The sequence below is a fragment of the Acipenser ruthenus genome, unplaced genomic scaffold, assembly GCF_902713425.1.
Source record: "Acipenser ruthenus unplaced genomic scaffold, fAciRut3.2 maternal haplotype, whole genome shotgun sequence".
Taxonomy (NCBI): Eukaryota; Metazoa; Chordata; class Actinopteri; order Acipenseriformes; family Acipenseridae; genus Acipenser; species Acipenser ruthenus.
This window is the reverse complement of record NW_026708253.1, coordinates 27501-47500: the sequence shown is the minus strand read 5'-3', so window position 1 is coordinate 47500 and position 20000 is coordinate 27501. Positions and strand designations below refer to the sequence as shown.

The following is a 20000-nucleotide window of genomic DNA, read 5'->3' as shown; positions in this document are numbered from 1 at the left end:
TGATCACCGGCCCCTCCCTTTAAAGGAGCGCTGACCATCTTTAAAATCAATACTCTCACCTCTTATTAGCTTTATTAACATGATCACCGGCCCCTCCCTTTAAAGGAGCGCTGACCATCTTTAAAATCCATTCTCTCACCTCTTATTAGCTTTATTAACATGATCACCGGCCCCTCCCTTTAAAGGAGCGCTGACCATCTTTAAAATCCATTCTCTCACCTCTTATTAGCTTTATTAACATGATCACCGGCCCCTCCCTTTAAAGGAGCGCTGACCATCTTTAAAATCCATTCTCTCACCTCTTATTAGCTTTATTAACATGATCACCGGCCCCTCCCTTTAAAGGAGCGCTGACCATCTTTAAAATCCATTCTCTCACCTCTTATTAGCTTTATTAACATGATCACCGGCCCCTCCCTTTAAAGGAGCGCTGACCATCTTTAAAATCCATTCTCTCACCTCTTATTAGCTTTATTAACATGATCACCGGCCCCTCCCTTTAAAGGAGCGCTGACCATCTTTAAAATCCATTCTCTCACCTCTTATTAGCTTTATTAACATGATCACCGGCCCCTCCCTTTAAAGGAGCGCTGACCATCTTTAAAATCCATTCTCTCACCTCTTATTAGCTTTATTAACATGATCACCGGCCCCTCCCTTTAAAGGAGCGCTGACCATCTTTAAAATCCATTCTCTCACCTCTTATTAGCTTTATTAACATGATCACCGGCCCCTCCCTTTAAAGGAGCGCTGACCATCTTTAAAATCCATTCTCTCACCTCTTATTAGCTTTATTAACATGATCACCGGCTCCTCCTTTTAAAGGAGCGCTGACCATCTTTAAAATCCATTCTCTCACCTCTTATTAGCTTTATTAACATGATCACCGGCCCCTCCCTTTAAAGGAGCGCTGACCATCTTTAAAATCCATTCTCTCACCTCTTATTAGCTTTATTAACATGATCACCGGCCCCTCCCTTTAAAGGAGCGCTGACCATCTTTAAAATCCATTCTCTCACCTCTTATTAGCTTTATTAACATGATCACCGGCCCCTCCCTTTAAAGGAGCGCTGACCATCTTTAAAATCCATTCTCTCACCTCTTATTAGCTTTATTAACATGATCACCGGCCCCTCCCTTTAAAGGAGCGCTGACCATCTTTAAAATCCATTCTCTCACCTCTTATTAGCTTTATTAACATGATCACCGGCTCCTCCTTTTAAAGGAGCGCTGACCATCTTTAAAATCCATTCTCTCACCTCTTATTAGCTTTATTAACATGATCACCGGCCCCTCCCTTTAAAGGAGCGCTGACCATCTTTAAAATCCATTCTCTCACCTCTTATTAGCTTTATTAACATGATCACCGGCTCCTCCTTTTAAAGGAGCGCTGACCATCTTTAAAATCCATTCTCTCACCTCTTATTAGCTTTATTAACATGATCACCGGCCCCTCCCTTTAAAGGAGCGCTGACCATCTTTAAAATCCATTCTCTCACCTCTTATTAGCTTTATTAACATGATCACCGGCCCCTCCCTTTAAAGGAGCGCTGACCATCTTTAAAATCCATTCTCTCACCTCTTATTAGCTTTATTAACATGATCACCGGCCCCTCCCTTTAAAGGAGCGCTGACCATCTTTAAAATCCATTCTCTCACCTCTTATTAGCTTTATTAACATGATCACCGGCCCCTCCCTTTAAAGGAGCGCTGACCATCTTTAAAATCCATTCTCTCACCTCTTATTAGCTTTATTAACATGATCACCGGCTCCTCCTTTTAAAGGAGCGCTGACCATCTTTAAAATCCATTCTCTCACCTCTTATTAGCTTTATTAACATGATCACCGGCCCCTCCCTTTAAAGGAGCGCTGACCATCTTTAAAATCCATTCTCTCACCTCTTATTAGCTTTATTAACATGATCACCGGCCCCTCCCTTTAAAGGAGCGCTGACCATCTTTAAAATCCATTCTCTCACCTCTTATTAGCTTTATTAACATGATCACCGGCCCCTCCCTTTAAAGGAGCGCTGACCATCTTTAAAATCCATTCTCTCACCTCTTATTAGCTTTATTAACATGATCACCGGCCCCTCCCTTTAAAGGAGCGCTGACCATCTTTAAAATCCATTCTCTCACCTCTTATTAGCTTTATTAACATGATCACCGGCTCCTCCTTTTAAAGGAGCGCTGACCATCTTTAAAATCCATTCTCTCACCTCTTATTAGCTTTATTAACATGATCACCGGCCCCTCCCTTTAAAGGAGCGCTGACCATCTTTAAAATCCATTCTCTCACCTCTTATTAGCTTTATTAACATGATCACCGGCTCCTCCTTTTAAAGGAGCGCTGACCATCTTTAAAATCCATTCTCTCACCTCTTATTAGCTTTATTAACATGATCACCGGCCCCTCCCTTTAAAGGAGCGCTGACCATCTTTAAAATCCATTCTCTCACCTCTTATTAGCTTTATTAACATGATCACCGGCCCCTCCCTTTAAAGGAGCGCTGACCATCTTTAAAATCCATTCTCTCACCTCTTATTAGCTTTATTAACATGATCACCGGCCCCTCCCTTTAAAGGAGCGCTGACCATCTTTAAAATCCATTCTCTCACCTCTTATTAGCTTTATTAACATGATCACCGGCCCCTCCCTTTAAAGGAGCGCTGACCATCTTTAAAATCCATTCTCTCACCTCTTATTAGCTTTATTAACATGATCACCGGCCCCTCCCTTTAAAGGAGCGCTGACCATCTTTAAAATCCATTCTCTCACCTCTTATTAGCTTTATTAACATGATCACCGGCCCCTCCCTTTAAAGGAGCGCTGACCATCTTTAAAATCCATTCTCTCACCTCTTATTAGCTTTATTAACATGATCACCGGCTCCTCCTTTTAAAGGAGCGCTGACCATCTTTAAAATCCATTCTCTCACCTCTTATTAGCTTTATTAACATGATCACCGGCCCCTCCCTTTAAAGGAGCGCTGACCATCTTTAAAATCCATTCTCTCACCTCTTATTAGCTTTATTAACATGATCACCGGCCCCTCCCTTTAAAGGAGCGCTGACCATCTTTAAAATCCATTCTCTCACCTCTTATTAGCTTTATTAACATGATCACCGGCCCCTCCCTTTAAAGGAGCGCTGACCATCTTTAAAATCCATTCTCTCACCTCTTATTAGCTTTATTAACATGATCACCGGCCCCTCCCTTTAAAGGAGCACTGACCATCTTTAAAATCCATTCTCTCACCTCTTATTAGCTTTATTAACATGATCACTGACCCCTCCTTTTAAAGGAGCGCTGACCATCTTTAAAATCCATTCTCTCACCTCTTATTAGCTTTATTAACAGGATCACCGGCCCCTCCCTTTAAAGGAGCGCTGACCATCTTTAAAATCCATTCTCTCGCCTCTTATTAGCTTTATTAATATGATCACCGGCCCCTCCCTTTAAAGGAGCGCTGACCATCTTTAAAATCCATTCTCTCACCTCTTATTAGCTTTATTAACATGATCACTGGCCCCTCCCTTTAAAGGAGCGCTGACCATCTTTAAAATCCATTCTCTCGCCTCTTATTAGCTTTATTAACATGATCACCGGACCCTCCCTTTAAAGGAGCGCTGATCATCTTTAAAATCCATTCTCTCATCTCTTATTAGCTTTATTAACATGATCACTGACCCCTCCCTTTAAAGGAGCGCTGACCATCTTTAAAATCCATTCTCTCACCTCTTATTAGCTTTATTAACATGATCACTGGCCCCTCCCTTTAAAGGAGCGCTGACCATCTTTAAAATCCATTCTCTCGCCTCTTATTAGCTTTATTAACATGATCACCGGACCCTCCCTTTAAAGGAGCGCTGATCATCTTTAAAATCCATTCTCTCATCTCTTATTAGCTTTATTAACATGATCACTGACCCCTCCTTTTAAAGGAGCGCTGACCATCTTTAAAATCCATTCTCTCACCTCTTATTAGCTTTATTAACAGGATCACCGGCCCCTCCCTTTAAAGGAGCGCTGACCATCTTTAAAATCCATTCTCTCGCCTCTTATTAGCTTTATTAATATGATCACCGGCCCCTCCCTTTAAAGGAGCGCTGACCATCTTTAAAATCCATTCTCTCACCTCTTATTAGCTTTATTAACATGATCACTGGCCCCTCCCTTTAAAGGAGCGCTGACCATCTTTAAAATCCATTCTCTCGCCTCTTATTAGCTTTATTAACATGATCACCGGACCCTCCCTTTAAAGGAGCGCTGATCATCTTTAAAATCCATTCTCTCATCTCTTATTAGCTTTATTAACATGATCACTGACCCCTCCCTTTAAAGGAGCGCTGACCATCTTTAAAATCCATTCTCTCACCTCTTATTAGCTTTATTAACATGATCACTGGCCCCTCCCTTTAAAGGAGCGCTGACCATCTTTAAAATCCATTCTCTCGCCTCTTATTAGCTTTATTAACATGATCACCGGACCCTCCCTTTAAAGGAGCGCTGATCATCTTTAAAATCCATTCTCTCATCTCTTATTAGCTTTATTAACATGATCACTGACCCCTCCCTTTAAAGGAGCGCTGACCATCTTTAAAATCCATTCTCTCACCTCTTATTAGCTTTATTAACATGATCACTGGCCCCTCCCTTTAAAGGAGCGCTGACCATCTTTAAAATCCATTCTCTCGCCTCTTATTAGCTTTATTAACATGATCACCGGACCCTCCCTTTAAAGGAGCGCTGATCATCTTTAAAATCCATTCTCTCATCTCTTATTAGCTTTATTAACATGATCACCGGCCCCTCCCTTTAAAGGAGCGCTGACCATCTTTAAAATCCATTCTCTCACCTCTTATTAGCTTTATTAACATGATCACTGACCCCTCCCTTTAAAGGAGCGCTGACCATCTTTAGAATCTTTTCAGTTATTTTTCAGTAATCTGAGGTTGTTTTTAGTCTAGAATGTCTAAATTGATTTTTTGTGTTTATTTTTGTCTTCAGTCTTTAGAAAGAATGAAAGGGAATGGATCGGACCAACACAGAGTCAGAGTGGTGAGTGAAAACAAACTCTCAGCGTCTTCAGTGTAAATTCAATGGCAAACGTTTCCACTAGAAGTGTCTCAGCGTCTTCAGTGTAAATTCAATGGCAAACGTTTCCACTAGAAGTCTCTCTCAGCGTCTTCAGTGTAAATTCAATGGCAAACGTTTCCACTAGAAGTCTTTCTCAGAGTCTTCAGTGTGAATTCAATGGCAAACGTTTCCACTAGAAGTCTTTCTCAGCATCTTCAGTGTAAATTCAATGGCAAACGTTTCCACTAGAAGTCTTTCTCAGCATCTTCAGTGTAAATTCAATGGCAAACGTTTCCACTAGAAGTCTTTCTCAGCATCTTCAGTGTAAATTCAATGGCAAACGTTTCCACTAGAAGTCTTTCTCAGCGTCTTCAGTGTAAATTCAATGGCAAACGTTTCCACTAGAAGTCTTTTTCAGCATCTTCAGTGTAAATTCAATGGCAAACATTTCCACTAGAAGTCTCTCTCAGCGTCTTCAGTGTAAATTCAATGGCAAACGTTTCCACTAGAAGTCTCTCTCAGCGTCTTCAGTGTAAATTCAATGGCAAACGTTTCCACTAGAAGTCTCTCTCAGCGTCTTCAGTGTAAATTTAATGGCAAACGTTTCCACTAGAAGTCTTTCTCAGCGTCTTCAGTGTAAATTCAACGGCAAACGTTTCCTCTAGAAGTCTCTCTCAGCGTCTTCAGTGTAAATTCAATGGCAAACGTTTCCACTAGAAGACTTTCTCAGCGTCTTCAGTGTGAATTCAATGGCAAACGTTTCCACTAGAAGACTTTCTCAGCGTCTTCAGTGTAAATTCAATGGCAAACGTTTCCACTAGAAGTCTTTCTCAGCGTCTTCAGTGTAAATTCAATGGCAAACGTTTCCACTAGAAGTCTTTTTCAGCATCTTCAGTGTAAATTCAATGGCAAACATTTCCACTAGAAGTCTCTCTCAGCGTCTTCAGTGTAAATTCAATGGCAAACGTTTCCACTAGAAGTCTCTCTCAGCGTCTTCAGTGTAAATTCAATGGCAAACGTTTCCACTAGAAGTCTCTCTCAGCGTCTTCAGTGTAAATTTAATGGCAAACGTTTCCACTAGAAGTCTTTCTCAGCGTCTTCAGTGTAAATTCAACGGCAAACGTTTCCTCTAGAAGTCTCTCTCAGCGTATTCAGTGTAAATTCAATGGCAAACGTTTCCACTAGAAGACTTTCTCAGCGTCTTCAGTGTGAATTCAATGGCAAACGTTTCCACTAGAAGACTTTCTCAGCGTCTTCAGTGTAAATTCAATGGCAAACGTTTGCACTAGAAGTCTTTCTCAGCATCTTCAGTGTATAAACAGGAAGAACCACTAACTACAACCAGCTCTGCAATGGGGGTGAGAAAAATTATGTTTCCATTAAAAGGTGATATTTGTTTTTCTTTTTTAATACTCTCCCCTCTCTCCCTCTCCTCTCTCTCTCTCTCTCTCTCTCTCCTCTCCTCTCTCACTCCTCCCTCTCCCTCTCTGTCTCCCACTCCCTCTCCCCTCCTCTTTCTCTCGCTCTCCTCTCTCTCTCTCTCTCAATCTCTCTCCCCTCTCTCTCTCCTCTCCTCTCTCTCACTCCTCCCTCTCCCTCTCCTCACTCTCTCTCTGCTCTCCTCTCCTCTCTCTGTCTCCCACTCCCTCTCCCCTCCTCTTTCTCTCGCTCTCCTCTCTCCTCTCCTCTCTCTCTCTCCTCTCCTCTCTCTGTCTCCCTCTCTCCTCTCCTCTCTCTCTTTCTTTCTCTCTCTCCTCTCCTCTCTGCTCTCTCTTTCTCTGTCTCCTCTCTCTCTCCCTCTCCCTCTCTCCTCTCACTCTCTTTCTCTCTCCTCTCCTCTCACTCTCCTCCTCTCCTCTCTGCTCTCTTTCTCTCTCTCTCCTCTCTCTCCCTCTCCATCTCTCCCTCTCCATCTCTCCCTCTCCCTCTCCTCTCCTCTCTCTCTCTCTCTCAGTGTCCTTCCATCGGAGTCGGAATGCACTTCAGCCCAGTCCGAGACCCCCCTCCGGTCCGAACACTGAGAATGAGTACACGACCACGCCCACCCCCAAGAGACACTCCCCCGCCTACCCAGGTAAACAGGGAGAGGCTACGCTGAACGGGTATATAAGGAGCTTTTTCTTTTATTGTGTTCCGTGGGAAATGTAGTTCTGAGAGGTCCATGCAGGTACACGGGAAGCCATCTTAGGGCAGGGAATGCAATTTTAAAAAAAGTGGTAAAAAAAAAATTAAAACACACACGAGGTGAGAGAATGGATTTTAAAGATGGTCAGCGCTCCTTTAAAGGGAGGGGCCGGTGATCGTGTTAATAAAGCTAATAAGAGGTGAGAGAATGGATTTTAAAGATGGTCAGCGCTCCTTTAAAGGGAGGGGCCGGTGATCATGTTAATAAAGCTAATAAGAGGTGAGAGAATGGATTTTAAAGATGGTCAGAGCTCCTTTAAAGGGAGGGGCCGGTGATCATGTTAATAAAGCTAATAAGAGGTGAGAGAATGGATTTTAAAGATGGTCAGCGCTCCTTTAAAGGGAGGGGCCGGTGATCTTGTTAATAAAGCTAATAAGAGGTGAGAGAATGGATTTTAAAGATGATCAGCGCTCCTTTAAAGGGAGGGGCCAGTGATCATGTTAATAAAGCTAATAAGAGGTGAGAGAATGGATTTTAAAGATGGTCAGCGCTCCTTTAAAGGGAGGAGGGGCCGGTGATCATGTTAATAAAGCTAATAAGAGGTGAGAGAATGGATTTTAAAGATGGTCAGCGCTCCTTTAAAGGGAGGGGCCGGTGATCATGTTAATAAAGCTAATAAGAGGGGAGAGAATGGATTTTAAAGATGGTCAGCACTCCTTTAAAGGGAGGAGGGGCCGGTGATAATGTTAATAAAGCTAATAAGAGGCGAGAGAATGGATTTTAAAGATGGTCAGCGCTCCTTTAAAGGGAGGAGGGGCCGGTGATAATGTTAATAAAGCTAATAAGAGGCGAGAGAATGGATTTTAAAGATGGTCAGCACTCCTTTAAAGGGAGGAGGGGCCGGTGATAATGTTAATAAAGCTAATAAGAGGCGAGAGAATGGATTTTAAAGATGGTCAGCGCTCCTTTAAAGGGAGGGGCCAGTGATCATGTTAATAAAGCTAATAAGAGGTGAGAGAATGGATTTTAAAGATGGTCAGCGCTCCTTTAAAGGGAGGAGGGGCCGGTGATCATGTTAATAAAGCTAATAAGAGGTGAGAGAATGGATTTTAAAGATGGTCAGCGCTCCTTTAAAGGGAGGGGCCGGTGATCATGTTAATAAAGCTAATAAGAGGGGAGAGAATGGATTTTAAAGATGGTCAGCACTCCTTTAAAGGGAGGAGGGGCCGGTGATAATGTTAATAAAGCTAATAAGAGGCGAGAGAATGGATTTTAAAGATGGTCAGCGCTCCTTTAAAGGGAGGAGGGGCCGGTGATAATGTTAATAAAGCTAATAAGAGGCGAGAGAATGGATTTTAAAGATGGTCAGCACTCCTTTAAAGGGAGGAGGGGCCGGTGATAATGTTAATAAAGCTAATAAGAGGCGAGAGAATGGATTTTAAAGATGGTCAGCGCTCCTTTAAAGGGAGGGGCCGGTGATCATGTTAATAAAGCTAATAAGAGGTGAGAGAATGGATTTTAAAGACTGAATGTGTATTTTCTTCACAGCGCTTGAGAGAATGCTGGTCAATGTCACCAGCGAGAATTCTTCTGCTGGAAACAGCGAATACGATTTCTATTAGTCACAGAGGTCGTGACCCTGCTTTGCTTTCAACCAATCAGGTGAGTCCATTTGAACAGGGTGGAGTGGACACGGCTGTTAGTCTAGTGAGGAGAAAGACAGCAGACCTGTACCATAAGAGACAGGGACAGGAGGGAGGGGGGAGAGGGAGGCAGGGGGAGGGAGGGGTAGGGAGAGGGGGTGAGGGGCAGAGGGAGAGGGGGTGAGGGGGTGAGGGGGTGAGAGGAGGGAGGCGATTGGACAAATTAATTTCTAAACTGTTTTTTTTCTTCAGATTTTCAGCTGCTCCCCAAAAACCAATGAAATCCAGGGTAAAGGCAGATATTAATTTTTTTTTTTAATTGGTAAGAACTTGATTTATTGGAAAAGCGACAGAAGCAAGAAACGCTCAGAAACGACTGAAGCAAAAAAACACATGAGGAGAGGAGGAGGAAGAGGAGGAGAAGAGGAAGAGAGGAAGAGGAAGAGGAGAGAAGAGGAAGAGGAGAGAAGAGGAAGAGGAGAGGAGGAAGAGGAGGAAGAGGAGAGGAGGAGGAGAGGAGGAGAGAAGAGGAGGACGAGGAGAGGAGGAGAGGAAGAGGAGAGAAGGGGAGGAGTGGAGGAGGAGAAGGAGGAGGAGGGGAAAAATAAAGAGATGAGAACGACTTTTGAAGATGGTTACGTGATTTTTTTAATGACTCACCTGCGATTGCTTGTAAAAATAAACCTGCTTGTGTAAAACCTGCTATTAAAAAAATATATTTTTAACAAACGTTTCATTTTTTCTTTTTCAAACTCAAACGAATGTGAGACAGTGCACTGTGTGACAGACAGACAGACAGACAGAGCCCCACAATCCTGTTCAGTTTGACGCTACAATATAATCCCTTCTTCTTGGGGTCTGTGTTAGTTTACTACATTCTGAAAAGAGTTTAGTTTCATTAAAGCTGCAGACAGACAGACAGACAGACAGACAGACAGACAGAGCCCCACAATCCTGTTCAGTTTGACGCTACAATATAATCCCTTCTTCTTGGTGTCTGTGTTAGTTTACTACATTCTGAAAAGAGTTTAGTTTCATTAAAGCTGCAGACAGACAGACAGACAGACAGACAGAGCTCCACAATCCTGTTCAGTTTGACGCTACAATATAATCCCTTCTTCTTGGGGTCTGTGTTAGTTTCATTAAGAGAGATTCTGATCCTCTCAGTAACTCGATACACTCTGTATATTTAACTCAAGATATATTTATTGAAAAACATTTTTTTTTTTTACACCTGATGTAAAAATATAAACCGAAACATTTACAGACATTCCTACCTAAAGGGCCTGGCGTAGCAAGACAGCCAACCCCACACCAGAGCGACACCAAACCCAGTGAGAGAGAGAGAGACAGGGGGGCCCTAACACAGCCAGCCCCACACCAGAGTGACACCAGACCCAGTGAGAGAGAGAGAGACAGGGGGGCCCTAACACAGCCAGCCCCACACCAGAGCGACACCAAACCCAGCGAGAGAGAGAGACAGGGGGGCCCTAACACAGCCAGCCCCACACCAGAGCAACACCAAACCCAGTGAGAGAGAGAGAGACAGGGGGGCCCTAACACAGCCAGCCCCACACCAGAGCGACACCAAACCCAGTGAGAGAGAGAGAGACAGGGGGGCCCTAACACAGCCAGCCCCATACCAGAGCAACACCAAACCCAGCGAGAGAGAGAGACAGGGGGGCCCTAACACAGCCAGCCCCACACCAGAGCAACACCAGACCCAGTGAGAGAGAGAGACAGGGGGGCCCCAACATAGCCAGCCCCACACCAGAGCAACACCAAACCCAGCGAGAGAGAGAGACAGGGGGGCCCTAACACAGCCAGCCCCACACCAGAGCGACACCAAACCCAGTGAGAGAGAGAGACAGGGGGGCCCTAACACAGCCAGCCCCACACCAGAGCGACACCAAACCCAGTGAGAGAGAGAGACAGGGGGGCCCTAACACAGCCAGCCCCACACCAGAGCGACACCAAACCCAGTGAGAGAGAGAGACAGGGGGGCCCTAACACAGCCAGCCCCACACCAGAGCGACACCAAACCCAGTGAGAGAGAGAGAGACAGGGGGGCCCTAACACAGCCAGCCCCACACCAGAGCGACACCAAACCCAGTGAGAGAGAGAGACAGGGGGGCCCTAACACAGCCAGCCCCACACCAGAGCAACACCAAACCCAGTGAGAGAGAGAGACAGGGGGGCCCTAACACAGCCAGCCCCACACCAGAGCGACACCAAACCCAGTGAGAGAGAGAGAGACAGGGGGGCCCTAACACAGCCAGCCCCACACCAGAGTGACACCAAACCCAGTGAGAGAGAGACAGGGGGGCCCTAACACAGCCAGCCCCACACCAGAGCAACACCAAACCCAGTGAGAGAGAGAGACAGGGGGGCCCTAACACAGCCAGCCCCACACCAGAGCGACACCAGACCCAGCGAGAGAGAGAGACAGGGGGGCCCTAACACAGCCAGCCCCACACCAGAGCGACACCAAACCCAGTGAGAGAGAGAGACAGGGGGGCCCTAACACACCAAACCCAGCGAGAGAGAGAGACAGGGGGGCCCTAACACACCAAACCCAGCGAGAGAGAGAGACAGGGGGGCCCTAACACAGCCAGCCCCACACCAGGGCGACACCAAACCCAGTGAGAGAGAGAGACAGGGGGGCCCTAACACAGCCAGCCCCACACCAGAGAGTGTGACATCATCCACCCCCCATCCCAGCAATATAAACCCACCTGTCAGTGACATCATCCCCACAGCTGCACATCCCTGGTCAGAGCTCTCAGTGTGACAGAACAGCACAGGGTAAGAAATGCCAGAGAAGAGTTTAATGAGAATGTGATAAGGAGAGGGGAGAGGGGAGAGGGAAGGAGGGAGGGGGGAGAGAGAGGGGAGGAGGGAGAGGGGAGGGAGGAGGGAAAGGGGAGAGGGGTGGGAGGAGGGAGGGAGAGGGGAGAGGGAGGGGGGAGAGAGATAGTTCAGATCCTCACCTCCGATTCTTCCTCGATTTTGGCGCCCTCTGTCTGCAGCAAGGAGCTGTTTACTGTCTGAGGAGAGAGAGAGAGAGAGAGAGAGAGAGAGAGAGAGAGAGAGAGAGAGAGAGAGAGAGAGAGAGAGAGAGGCTCGACTTTTAAGGGTCCTTTATTGAACCATTTTGAAAAAACAAATTAAAATAGAATAATTAACAATTTACAATGAACACAACTTCTCTTTTTTTAAAACGATAAACAAGGTTATTAATAAAACAGATCTAAATTATATAATATATATATTTTTCCCAATTATATAAAAATATGTATATGCATGCACATAAATACATCCACATTATTTCACACAAAAAACTGTAGCTGTCCCTCCTCCCCCAGCACACACAATCCCTCATTCACACACCAACGCTGCTGAAAACTCTGTAAGTCACGGACTAAAGAAAAATAAGCAAAATCAATTTGAATTCTTGTTTTCAACAACAATTTCCACATTAATGCAGCGTTATAAATTCCCGACCCCTGCAGCTTGTTTTCTCCAGATTGCTAGTTTTCCTTCTCCAAATATAAAATGAATTAAAGCACTTTTAAATCGTGTCTTGTGACTGTAAGGAAAATTAAAAATGAATATAATTCTTCAGTAAAAAATCACATTTAAAGAATTCAGCTATAGCATTAAACAAGGGCTCCAGCCTTCTGCAGTCAGTAAAAATGTGAAACAGTGTTTCTTCCTTCCCACAAAAACCGCAGTCTTTGCTAACCGCAGGGTCAATTCGGTGGACGTGGCGCCCAGTGGCTATGATGCCATGAAGAATGTGCCACTGTAGATCTCCTGAGCGCTTAGTCAAAGATGGTTTATATAAGGACCTCCAGGCCGGAGCAGTACTACACAGTCTACATGAGCTCTCCCCCTGGTGTCAGGCAGTGTCTTTAGCGCATTCACGTGACACACTTTATTATTTGTTTATTTAGCAGACGCCTTTATCCGACTTACAGAGACTAGGGTGTGTGAAGTATGCATCAGCTGCAGAGTCACTTACAATTACGTCTCACCCGAAAGACGGAGCACAAGGAGGTTCAGTGACTTGCTCAGGGTCTCACACACACACAGGGAGTCAGTGGCTGCTGCAGAGTCACTTCCAATAGGAGCTTGTTTGTTTGACGTCTCATCCTGAAGGATGGAGCACAAGGAGGTTCAGTGACTTGCTAAGGGTCACACACACACACAGGGAGTCAGTGGCTGCTGCAGAGTCACTTCCAATAGGAGCTCGTTTGTTTGACGTCTCATCCTGAAGGACGGAGCACAAGGAGGTTCAGTGACTTGCTCAGGGTCAGTGAGTCAGTGGCTGAGGTGGGATTTGAACCGGGGACCTCCTGGTTACAAGCCCTTTTCTTTAACCACTGGACCACACAGCCTCTTATAACATAATCACTACCATCAATATTGAAAGTCCATGCAACTTCAATAGATGAGTTGGGGTCATTCAATAATACAAAAACTTGTCTCATAAAAGATTTGCTGTTCTAGTTATCAGAGAGGTGCAGGGAGCTGCACAGACTGGAGACAGACTGCAGGGGGCGCTGTGAGGAGCTGGGTAAGAGACACAGGGTGGAGATCACTGCTGTTCTAGTTATCAGAGAGGTGCAGGGAGCTGCACAGACTGCAGGGGGCGCTGTGAGGAGCTGGGTAAGAGACACAGGGTGGAGATCACTGCTGTTATAGTTATCAGAGAGGTGCAGGGAGCTGCAGAGACTGCAGGGGGCACTGTGAGGAGCTGGGTAAGAGACACAGGGTGGAGATCACTGCTGTTCTAGTTATCAGAGAGGTGCAGGGAGCTGCACAGACTGCAGGGGGCGCTGTGAGGAGCTGGGTAAGAGACACAGGGTGGAGATCACTGCTGTTCTAGTTATCAGAGAGGTGCAGGGAGCTGCACAGACTGGAGACAGACTGCAGGGGGCGCTGTGAGGAGCTGGGTAAGAGACACAGGGTGGAGATCACTGCTGTTCTAGTTATCAGAGAGGTGCAGGGAGCTGCACAGACTGCAGGGGGCGCTGTGAGGAGCTGGGTAAGAGACACAGGGTGGAGATCACTGCTGTTATAGTTATCAGAGAGGTGCAGGGAGCTGCAGAGACTGCAGGGGGCACTGTGAGGAGCTGGGTAAGAGACACAGGGTGGAGATCACTGCTGTTCTAGTTATCAGAGAGGTGCAGGGAGCTGCACAGACTGCAGGGGGCGCTGTGAGGAGCTGGGTAAGAGACACAGGGTGGAGATCACTGCTGTTCTAGTTATCAGAGAGGTGCAGGGAGCTGCACAGACTGGAGACAGACTGCAGGGGGCGCTGTGAGGAGCTGGGTAAGAGACACAGGGTGGAGATCACTGCTGTTCTAGTTATCAGAGAGGTGCAGGGAGCTGCACAGACTGGAGACAGACTGCAGGGGGCGCTGTGAGGAACTGGGTAAGAGACACAGGGTGGAGATCACTGCTGTTATAGTTATCAGAGAGGTGTAGGGAGCTGCACAGACTGCAGGGGGCGCTGTGAGGAGCTGGGTAAGAGACACAGGGTGGAGATCACTGCTGTTCTAGTTATCAGAGAGGTGCAGGGAGCTGCAGAGACTGCAGGGGGCGCTGTGAGGAGCTGGGTAAGAGGCACAGGGTGGAGGTCACTGCTGTTCTAGTTATCAGAGAGTTGCAGGGGGCTGCAGAGACTGCAGGGGGCGCTGTGAGGAGCTGGGTAAGAGACACGGTGGAGATCACTGCTGTTATTATAGTTAGTATTAGACAGAAACAGAGAATGAAAGAGAGACACAATTTGGTTAAGCAGAGAGACACAGTCAGTTCTGGCACTATTGCTCTTATTATTATTATTATTATTATTATTATTATTATTATTATTATTATTATTATTATTAGGGCTGGGAATGAGACTCCCGCTGCACAGCAGTGTGATCCAGTCCTGGTTTCACGAGGAATTTAATAATAAGACACACCTGAGCTTGTTACCGCTATAATGATGTGTGTGTGTGTGTGTGTGTGTGTTTGTGTGTGTGTGTGTGTATTACTGCTCTTGTAATCTCTCTCTCTCTCTCTCTCTCTCTCTCTCTCTCTCTCTCTCTCTCTCTCTCTCTCTCTCTCTCCTCAGACAGTAAACTCAGCTCCTTCAGTCCAGACGTGCTGCTGTCTTTGCTGCAGACAGAGGGCGCCAAAATCGAGGAAGAATCAGAGGTGAAGAGCTGAACTATCTCTCTCCCCTCTCCCTCCTCCCCCCTCTCCCTCCTCCCTCCTCTCTCTCTCCCCTCTCCCTCCTCTCTCCCTCTTTCTTCCCTCCCCCCCCCCCCCTCGCTCCCTCCTCTCTCCCCTCTGCTTATCAGATTCTCATTAAACTCTTCTCTGGGGTTTCTTGCCCTGTGCTGTTCTGTCCATGGTGTTGATGCGCGTCCCTGTCAGAGACTCTCCCCTCACACTGAGAGCTCTGACCGGGGATGTGCAGCCGTAGCGATGATGTCACTGACAGGCTGGTTGTAATTAATTTCTCCCCTCTCACCTCTCTCTCCCCCTCCCCTCCCCTCCCCCTCCTCTCTCTCTCCCTCTCCTCTCCTCCCCTCCCATCTCCTCTCTCCCCCCTCCCCCCCTCCTCTCTCTCTCCCTCTCCTCTCCTCTCCTCTCTCCCCCTCCCCTCCTCCTCCCCTCCCCTCTCCTCTTTCTCCGTCCGTGGGCCCGGGTGTTTATTTGGGGCCGAGAGCTCCCTCTCAGTGCCCGTACCCCCTCCAGCCCTCCTTTCCCGGTGGGCCCCCCCAGAACAGAGCCCCCTATCCTACCCAGAGCTACGTCTTCCCTCAGCAGCCCAGTTCGAGGCCCCAGTACAGGCCTGGGTACGGAATGCCTCAGCCTTACTCTTAAATATCAATCTCAGTATCAGTTTACCAGAAGTGAAGTCATTGTAGCTTTAAAACAAAAACTGATTATTTTCCGGGTGTCCCAAACAGGGTTAGAAACTCACATCCCTGTCTCTCTCTCTCACTGGGTTTGGTGTCGCTCTGGTGTGGGGCTGGCTGTGTTAGGGCCCCCCTGTCTCTCTCTCTCACTGGGTTTGGTGTTGCTCTGGTGTGGGGCTGGCTGTGTTAGGGTCCTCCCTGTCTCTCTCTCTCACTGGGTTTGGTGTCGCTCTGGTGTGGGGCTGGCTGTGTTAGGGCCCCCCTGTCTCTCTCTCTCACTGGGTTTGGTGTCACTCTGGTGTGGGGCTGGCTGTGTTAGGGCCCCCCTGTCTCTCTCTCTCACTGGGTTTGGTGTCGCTCTGGTGTGGGGCTGGCTGTGTTAGGGCCCCCCTGTCTCTCTCTCTCGCTGGGTTTGGTGTCGCGCTGGTGTGGGGCTGGCTGTGTTAGGGTCCTCCCTGTCTCTCTCTCTCGCTGGGTTTGGTGTCGCGCTGGTGTGGGGCTGGCTGTGTTAGGGCCCCCCTGTCTCTCTCTCTCGCTGGGTTTGGTGTCGCTCTGGTGTGGGGCTGGCTGTGTTAGGGCCCCCCTGTCTCTCTCTCTCACTGGGTTTGGTGTCACTCTGGTGTGGGGCTGGCTGTGTTAGGGCCCCCCTGTCTCTCTCTCTCGCTGGGTTTGGTGTCGCTCTGGTGTGGGGCTGGCTGTGTTAGGGCCCCCCTGTCTCTCTCTCTCGCTGGGTTTGGTGTCGCTCTGGTGTGGGGCTGGCTGTGTTAGGGCCCCCCTGTCTCTCTCTCTCACTGGGTTTGGTGTCACTCTGGTGTGGGGCTGGCTGTGTTAGGGCCCCCCTGTCTCTCTCTCTCGCTGGGTTTGGTGTCGCGCTGGTGTGGGGCTGGCTGTGTTAGGGCCCCCCTGTCTCTCTCTCTCACTGGGTTTGGTGTCGCTCTGGTGTGGGGCTGGCTGTGTTAGGGCCCCCCTGTCTCTCTCTCTCACTGGGTTTGGTGTTGCTCTGGTGTGGGGCTGGCTGTGTTAGGGCCCCCCTGTCTCTCTCTCTCGCTGGGTTTGGTGTTGCTCTGGTGTGGGGCTGGCTGTGTTAGGGCCCCCCTGTCTCTCTCTCTCTCGCTGGGTTTGGTGTCACTCTGGTGTGGGGCTGGCTGTGTTAGGGCCCCCCTGTCTCTCTCTCTCTCGCTGGGTTTGGTGTCACTCTGGTGTGGGGCTGGCTGTGTTAGGGCCCCCCTGTCTCTCTCTCTCTCGCTGGGTTTGGTGTCACTCTGGTGTGGGGCTGGCTGTGTTAGGGCCCCCCTGTCTCTCTCTCTCTCACTGGGTTTGGTGTTGCTCTGGTGAGGGGCTGGCTGTGTTAGGGTCCTCCCTGTCTCTCTCTCTCGCTGGGTTTGGTGTCGCTCTGGTGTGGGGCTGGCTGTGTTAGGGTCCTCCCTGTCTCTCTCTCTCGCTGGGTTTGGTGTTGCTCTGGTGTGGGGCTGGCTGTGTTAGGGCCCCCCTGTCTCTCTCTCTCGCTGGGTTTGGTGTTGCTCTGGTGTGGGGCTGGCTGTGTTAGGGCCCCCCTGTCTCTCTCTCTCTCGCTGGGTTTGGTGTTGCTCTGGTGTGGGGCTGGCTGTGTTAGGGCCCCCCTGTCTCTCTCTCTCGCTGGGTTTGGTGTTGCTCTGGTGTGGGGCTGGCTGTGTTAGGGCCCCCCTGTCTCTCTCTCTCGCTGGGTTTGGTGTTGCTCTGGTGTGGGGCTGGCTGTGTTAGGGCCCCCCTGTCTCTCTCTCTCGCTGGGTTTGGTGTTGCTCTGGTGAGGGGCTGGCTGTGTTAGGGCCCCCCTGTCTCTCTCTCTCACTGGGTCTGGTGTCACTCTGGTGTGGGGCTGGCTGTGTTAGGGCCCCCCTGTCTCTCTCTCTCGCTGGGTTTGGTGTTGCTCTGGTGTGGGGCTGGCTGTGTTAGGGCCCCCCTGTCTCTCTCTCTCACTGGGTCTGGTGTCACTCTGGTGTGGGGCTGGCTGTGTTAGGGCCCCCCTGTCTCTCTCTCTCTCTCTGGGTTTGGTGTTGCTCTGGTGTGGGGCTGGCTGTGTTAGGGCCCCCCTGTCTCTCTCTCTCGCTGGGTTTGGTGTTGCTCTGGTGAGGGGCTGGCTGTGTTAGGGCCCCCCTGTCTCTCTCTCTCTCGCTGGGTTTGGTGTCGCTCTGGTGTGGGGCTGGCTGTGTTAGGGTCCTCCCTGTCTCTCTCTCTCTCGCTGGGTTTGGTGTCGCTCTGGTGTGGGGCTGGCTGTGTTAGGGTCCTCCCTGTCTCTCTCTCTCTCGCTGGGTTTGGTGTTGCTCTGGTGTGGGGCTGGCTGTGTTAGGGTCCTCCCTGTCTCTCTCTCTCTCACTGGGTTTGGTGTCGCTCTGGTGTGGGGCTGGCTGTGTTAGGGCCCCGCTGTCTCTCTCTCTCACTGGGTTTGGTGTTGCTCTGGTGTGGGGCTGGCTGTGTTAGGGCCCCCCTGTCTCTCTCTCTCTCGCTGGGTTTGGTGTCACTCTGGTGTGGGGCTGGCTGTGTTAGGGCCCCCCTGTCTCTCTCTCTCACTGGGTCTGGTGTCACTCTGGTGTGGGGCTGGCTGTGTTAGGGCCCCCCTGTCTCTCTCTCTCTCTCTGGGTTTGGTGTTGCTCTGGTGTGGGGCTGGCTGTGTTAGGGCCCCCCTGTCTCTCTCTCTCGCTGGGTTTGGTGTTGCTCTGGTGAGGGGCTGGCTGTGTTAGGGCCCCCCTGTCTCTCTCTCTCTCGCTGGGTTTGGTGTCGCTCTGGTGTGGGGCTGGCTGTGTTAGGGTCCTCCCTGTCTCTCTCTCTCTCGCTGGGTTTGGTGTCGCTCTGGTGTGGGGCTGGCTGTGTTAGGGTCCTCCCTGTCTCTCTCTCTCTCGCTGGGTTTGGTGTTGCTCTGGTGTGGGGCTGGCTGTGTTAGGGTCCTCCCTGTCTCTCTCTCTCTCGCTGGGTTTGGTGTCGCTCTGGTGTGGGGCTGGCTGTGTTAGGGTCCTCCCTGTCTCTCTCTCTCGCTGGGTTTGGTGTTGCTCTGGTGTGGGGCTGGCTGTGTTAGGGCCCCCCTGTCTCTCTCTCTCACTGGGTTTGGTGTCGCGCTGGTGTGGGGCTGGCTGTGTTAGGGCCCCCCTGTCTCTCTCTCTCACTGGGTTTGGTGTCGCGCTGGTGTGGGGCTGGCTGTGTTAGGGCCCCCCTGTCTCTCTCTCTCTCGCTGGGTTTGGTGTCGCTCTGGTGTGGGGCTGGCTGTGTTAGGGTCCTCCCTGTCTCTCTCTCTCGCTGGGTTTGGTGTTGCTCTGGTGTGGGGCTGGCTGTGTTAGGGCCCCCCTGTCTCTCTCTCTCGCTGGGTTTGGTGTCGCTCTGGTGTGGGGCTGGCTGTGTTAGGGTCCTCCCTGTCTCTCTCTCTCTCGCTGGGTTTGGTGTTGCTCTGGTGTGGGGCTGGCTGTGTTAGGGTCCTCCCTGTCTCTCTCTCTCTCGCTGGGTTTGGTGTCGCTCTGGTGTGGGGCTGGCTGTGTTAGGGTCCTCCCTGTCTCTCTCTCTCGCTGGGTTTGGTGTTGCTCTGGTGTGGGGCTGGCTGTGTTAGGGTCCTCCCTGTCTCTCTCTCTCGCTGGGTTTGGTGTTGCTCTGGTGTGGGGCTGGCTGTGTTAGGGCCCCCCTGTCTCTCTCTCTCACTGGGTTTGGTGTCGCGCTGGTGTGGGGCTGGCTGTGTTAGGGCCCCCCTGTCTCTCTCTCTCACTGGGTTTGGTGTCGCGCTGGTGTGGGGCTGGCTGTGTTAGGGCCCCCCTGTCTCTCTCTCTCTCACTGGGTCTGGTGTCACTCTGGTGTGGGGTTGGCTGTCTTGCTACGCCAGGCCCTGCAGGTAGGAATATCTGTAAATATCTGTAAAGTGGGCAGCAGTGTGGAGTAGTGGTTAGGGCTCTGGACTCTTGACCGGAGGGTCGTGGGTTCAATCCCAGGTGGGGGACACTGCTGTTGTACCCTTGAGCAAGGTACTTTACCTAGATTGCTCCAGTAAAAACCCAACTGTATAAATGGGGAATTGTATGTAAAAAATAATGTGATATCTTGTAACAATTGTAAGTCGCCCTGGATAAGGGCGTCAGCTAAGAAATAAATAATAATAATATTATTATATGTTAAATATGTGCAGACTGTATCGAGTTACTGAGAGGATCAGAATCTCTCTTAATGAAACTAACACAGACCCCAAGAAGAAGGGATTATATTGTAGCGTCAAACTGAACAGG

The 20000-nt window shown here is 49.2% G+C and overlaps 1 protein-coding gene across 1 annotated transcript in view; it reads left to right on the top strand.

Moving 5' to 3' along the window:
* The window catches only part of LOC131730421 (scavenger receptor cysteine-rich type 1 protein M130-like), a 28095-nt gene extending 18738 nt beyond the window's left edge, over positions 1 to 9357 (top strand). The window contains exons 8-11 of the mRNA XM_059020491.1: positions 5012 to 5062; positions 7035 to 7154; positions 8754 to 8867; positions 9101 to 9357. Coding sequence (XP_058876474.1) covers positions 5012 to 5062; positions 7035 to 7154; positions 8754 to 8827 — 245 coding nt within the window. The 3' untranslated portion in view covers positions 8828 to 8867; positions 9101 to 9357. The remainder of the gene's footprint in view (positions 1 to 5011; positions 5063 to 7034; positions 7155 to 8753; positions 8868 to 9100) is intronic.
* Positions 9358 to 20000: the final 10643 nt, after the last annotated feature.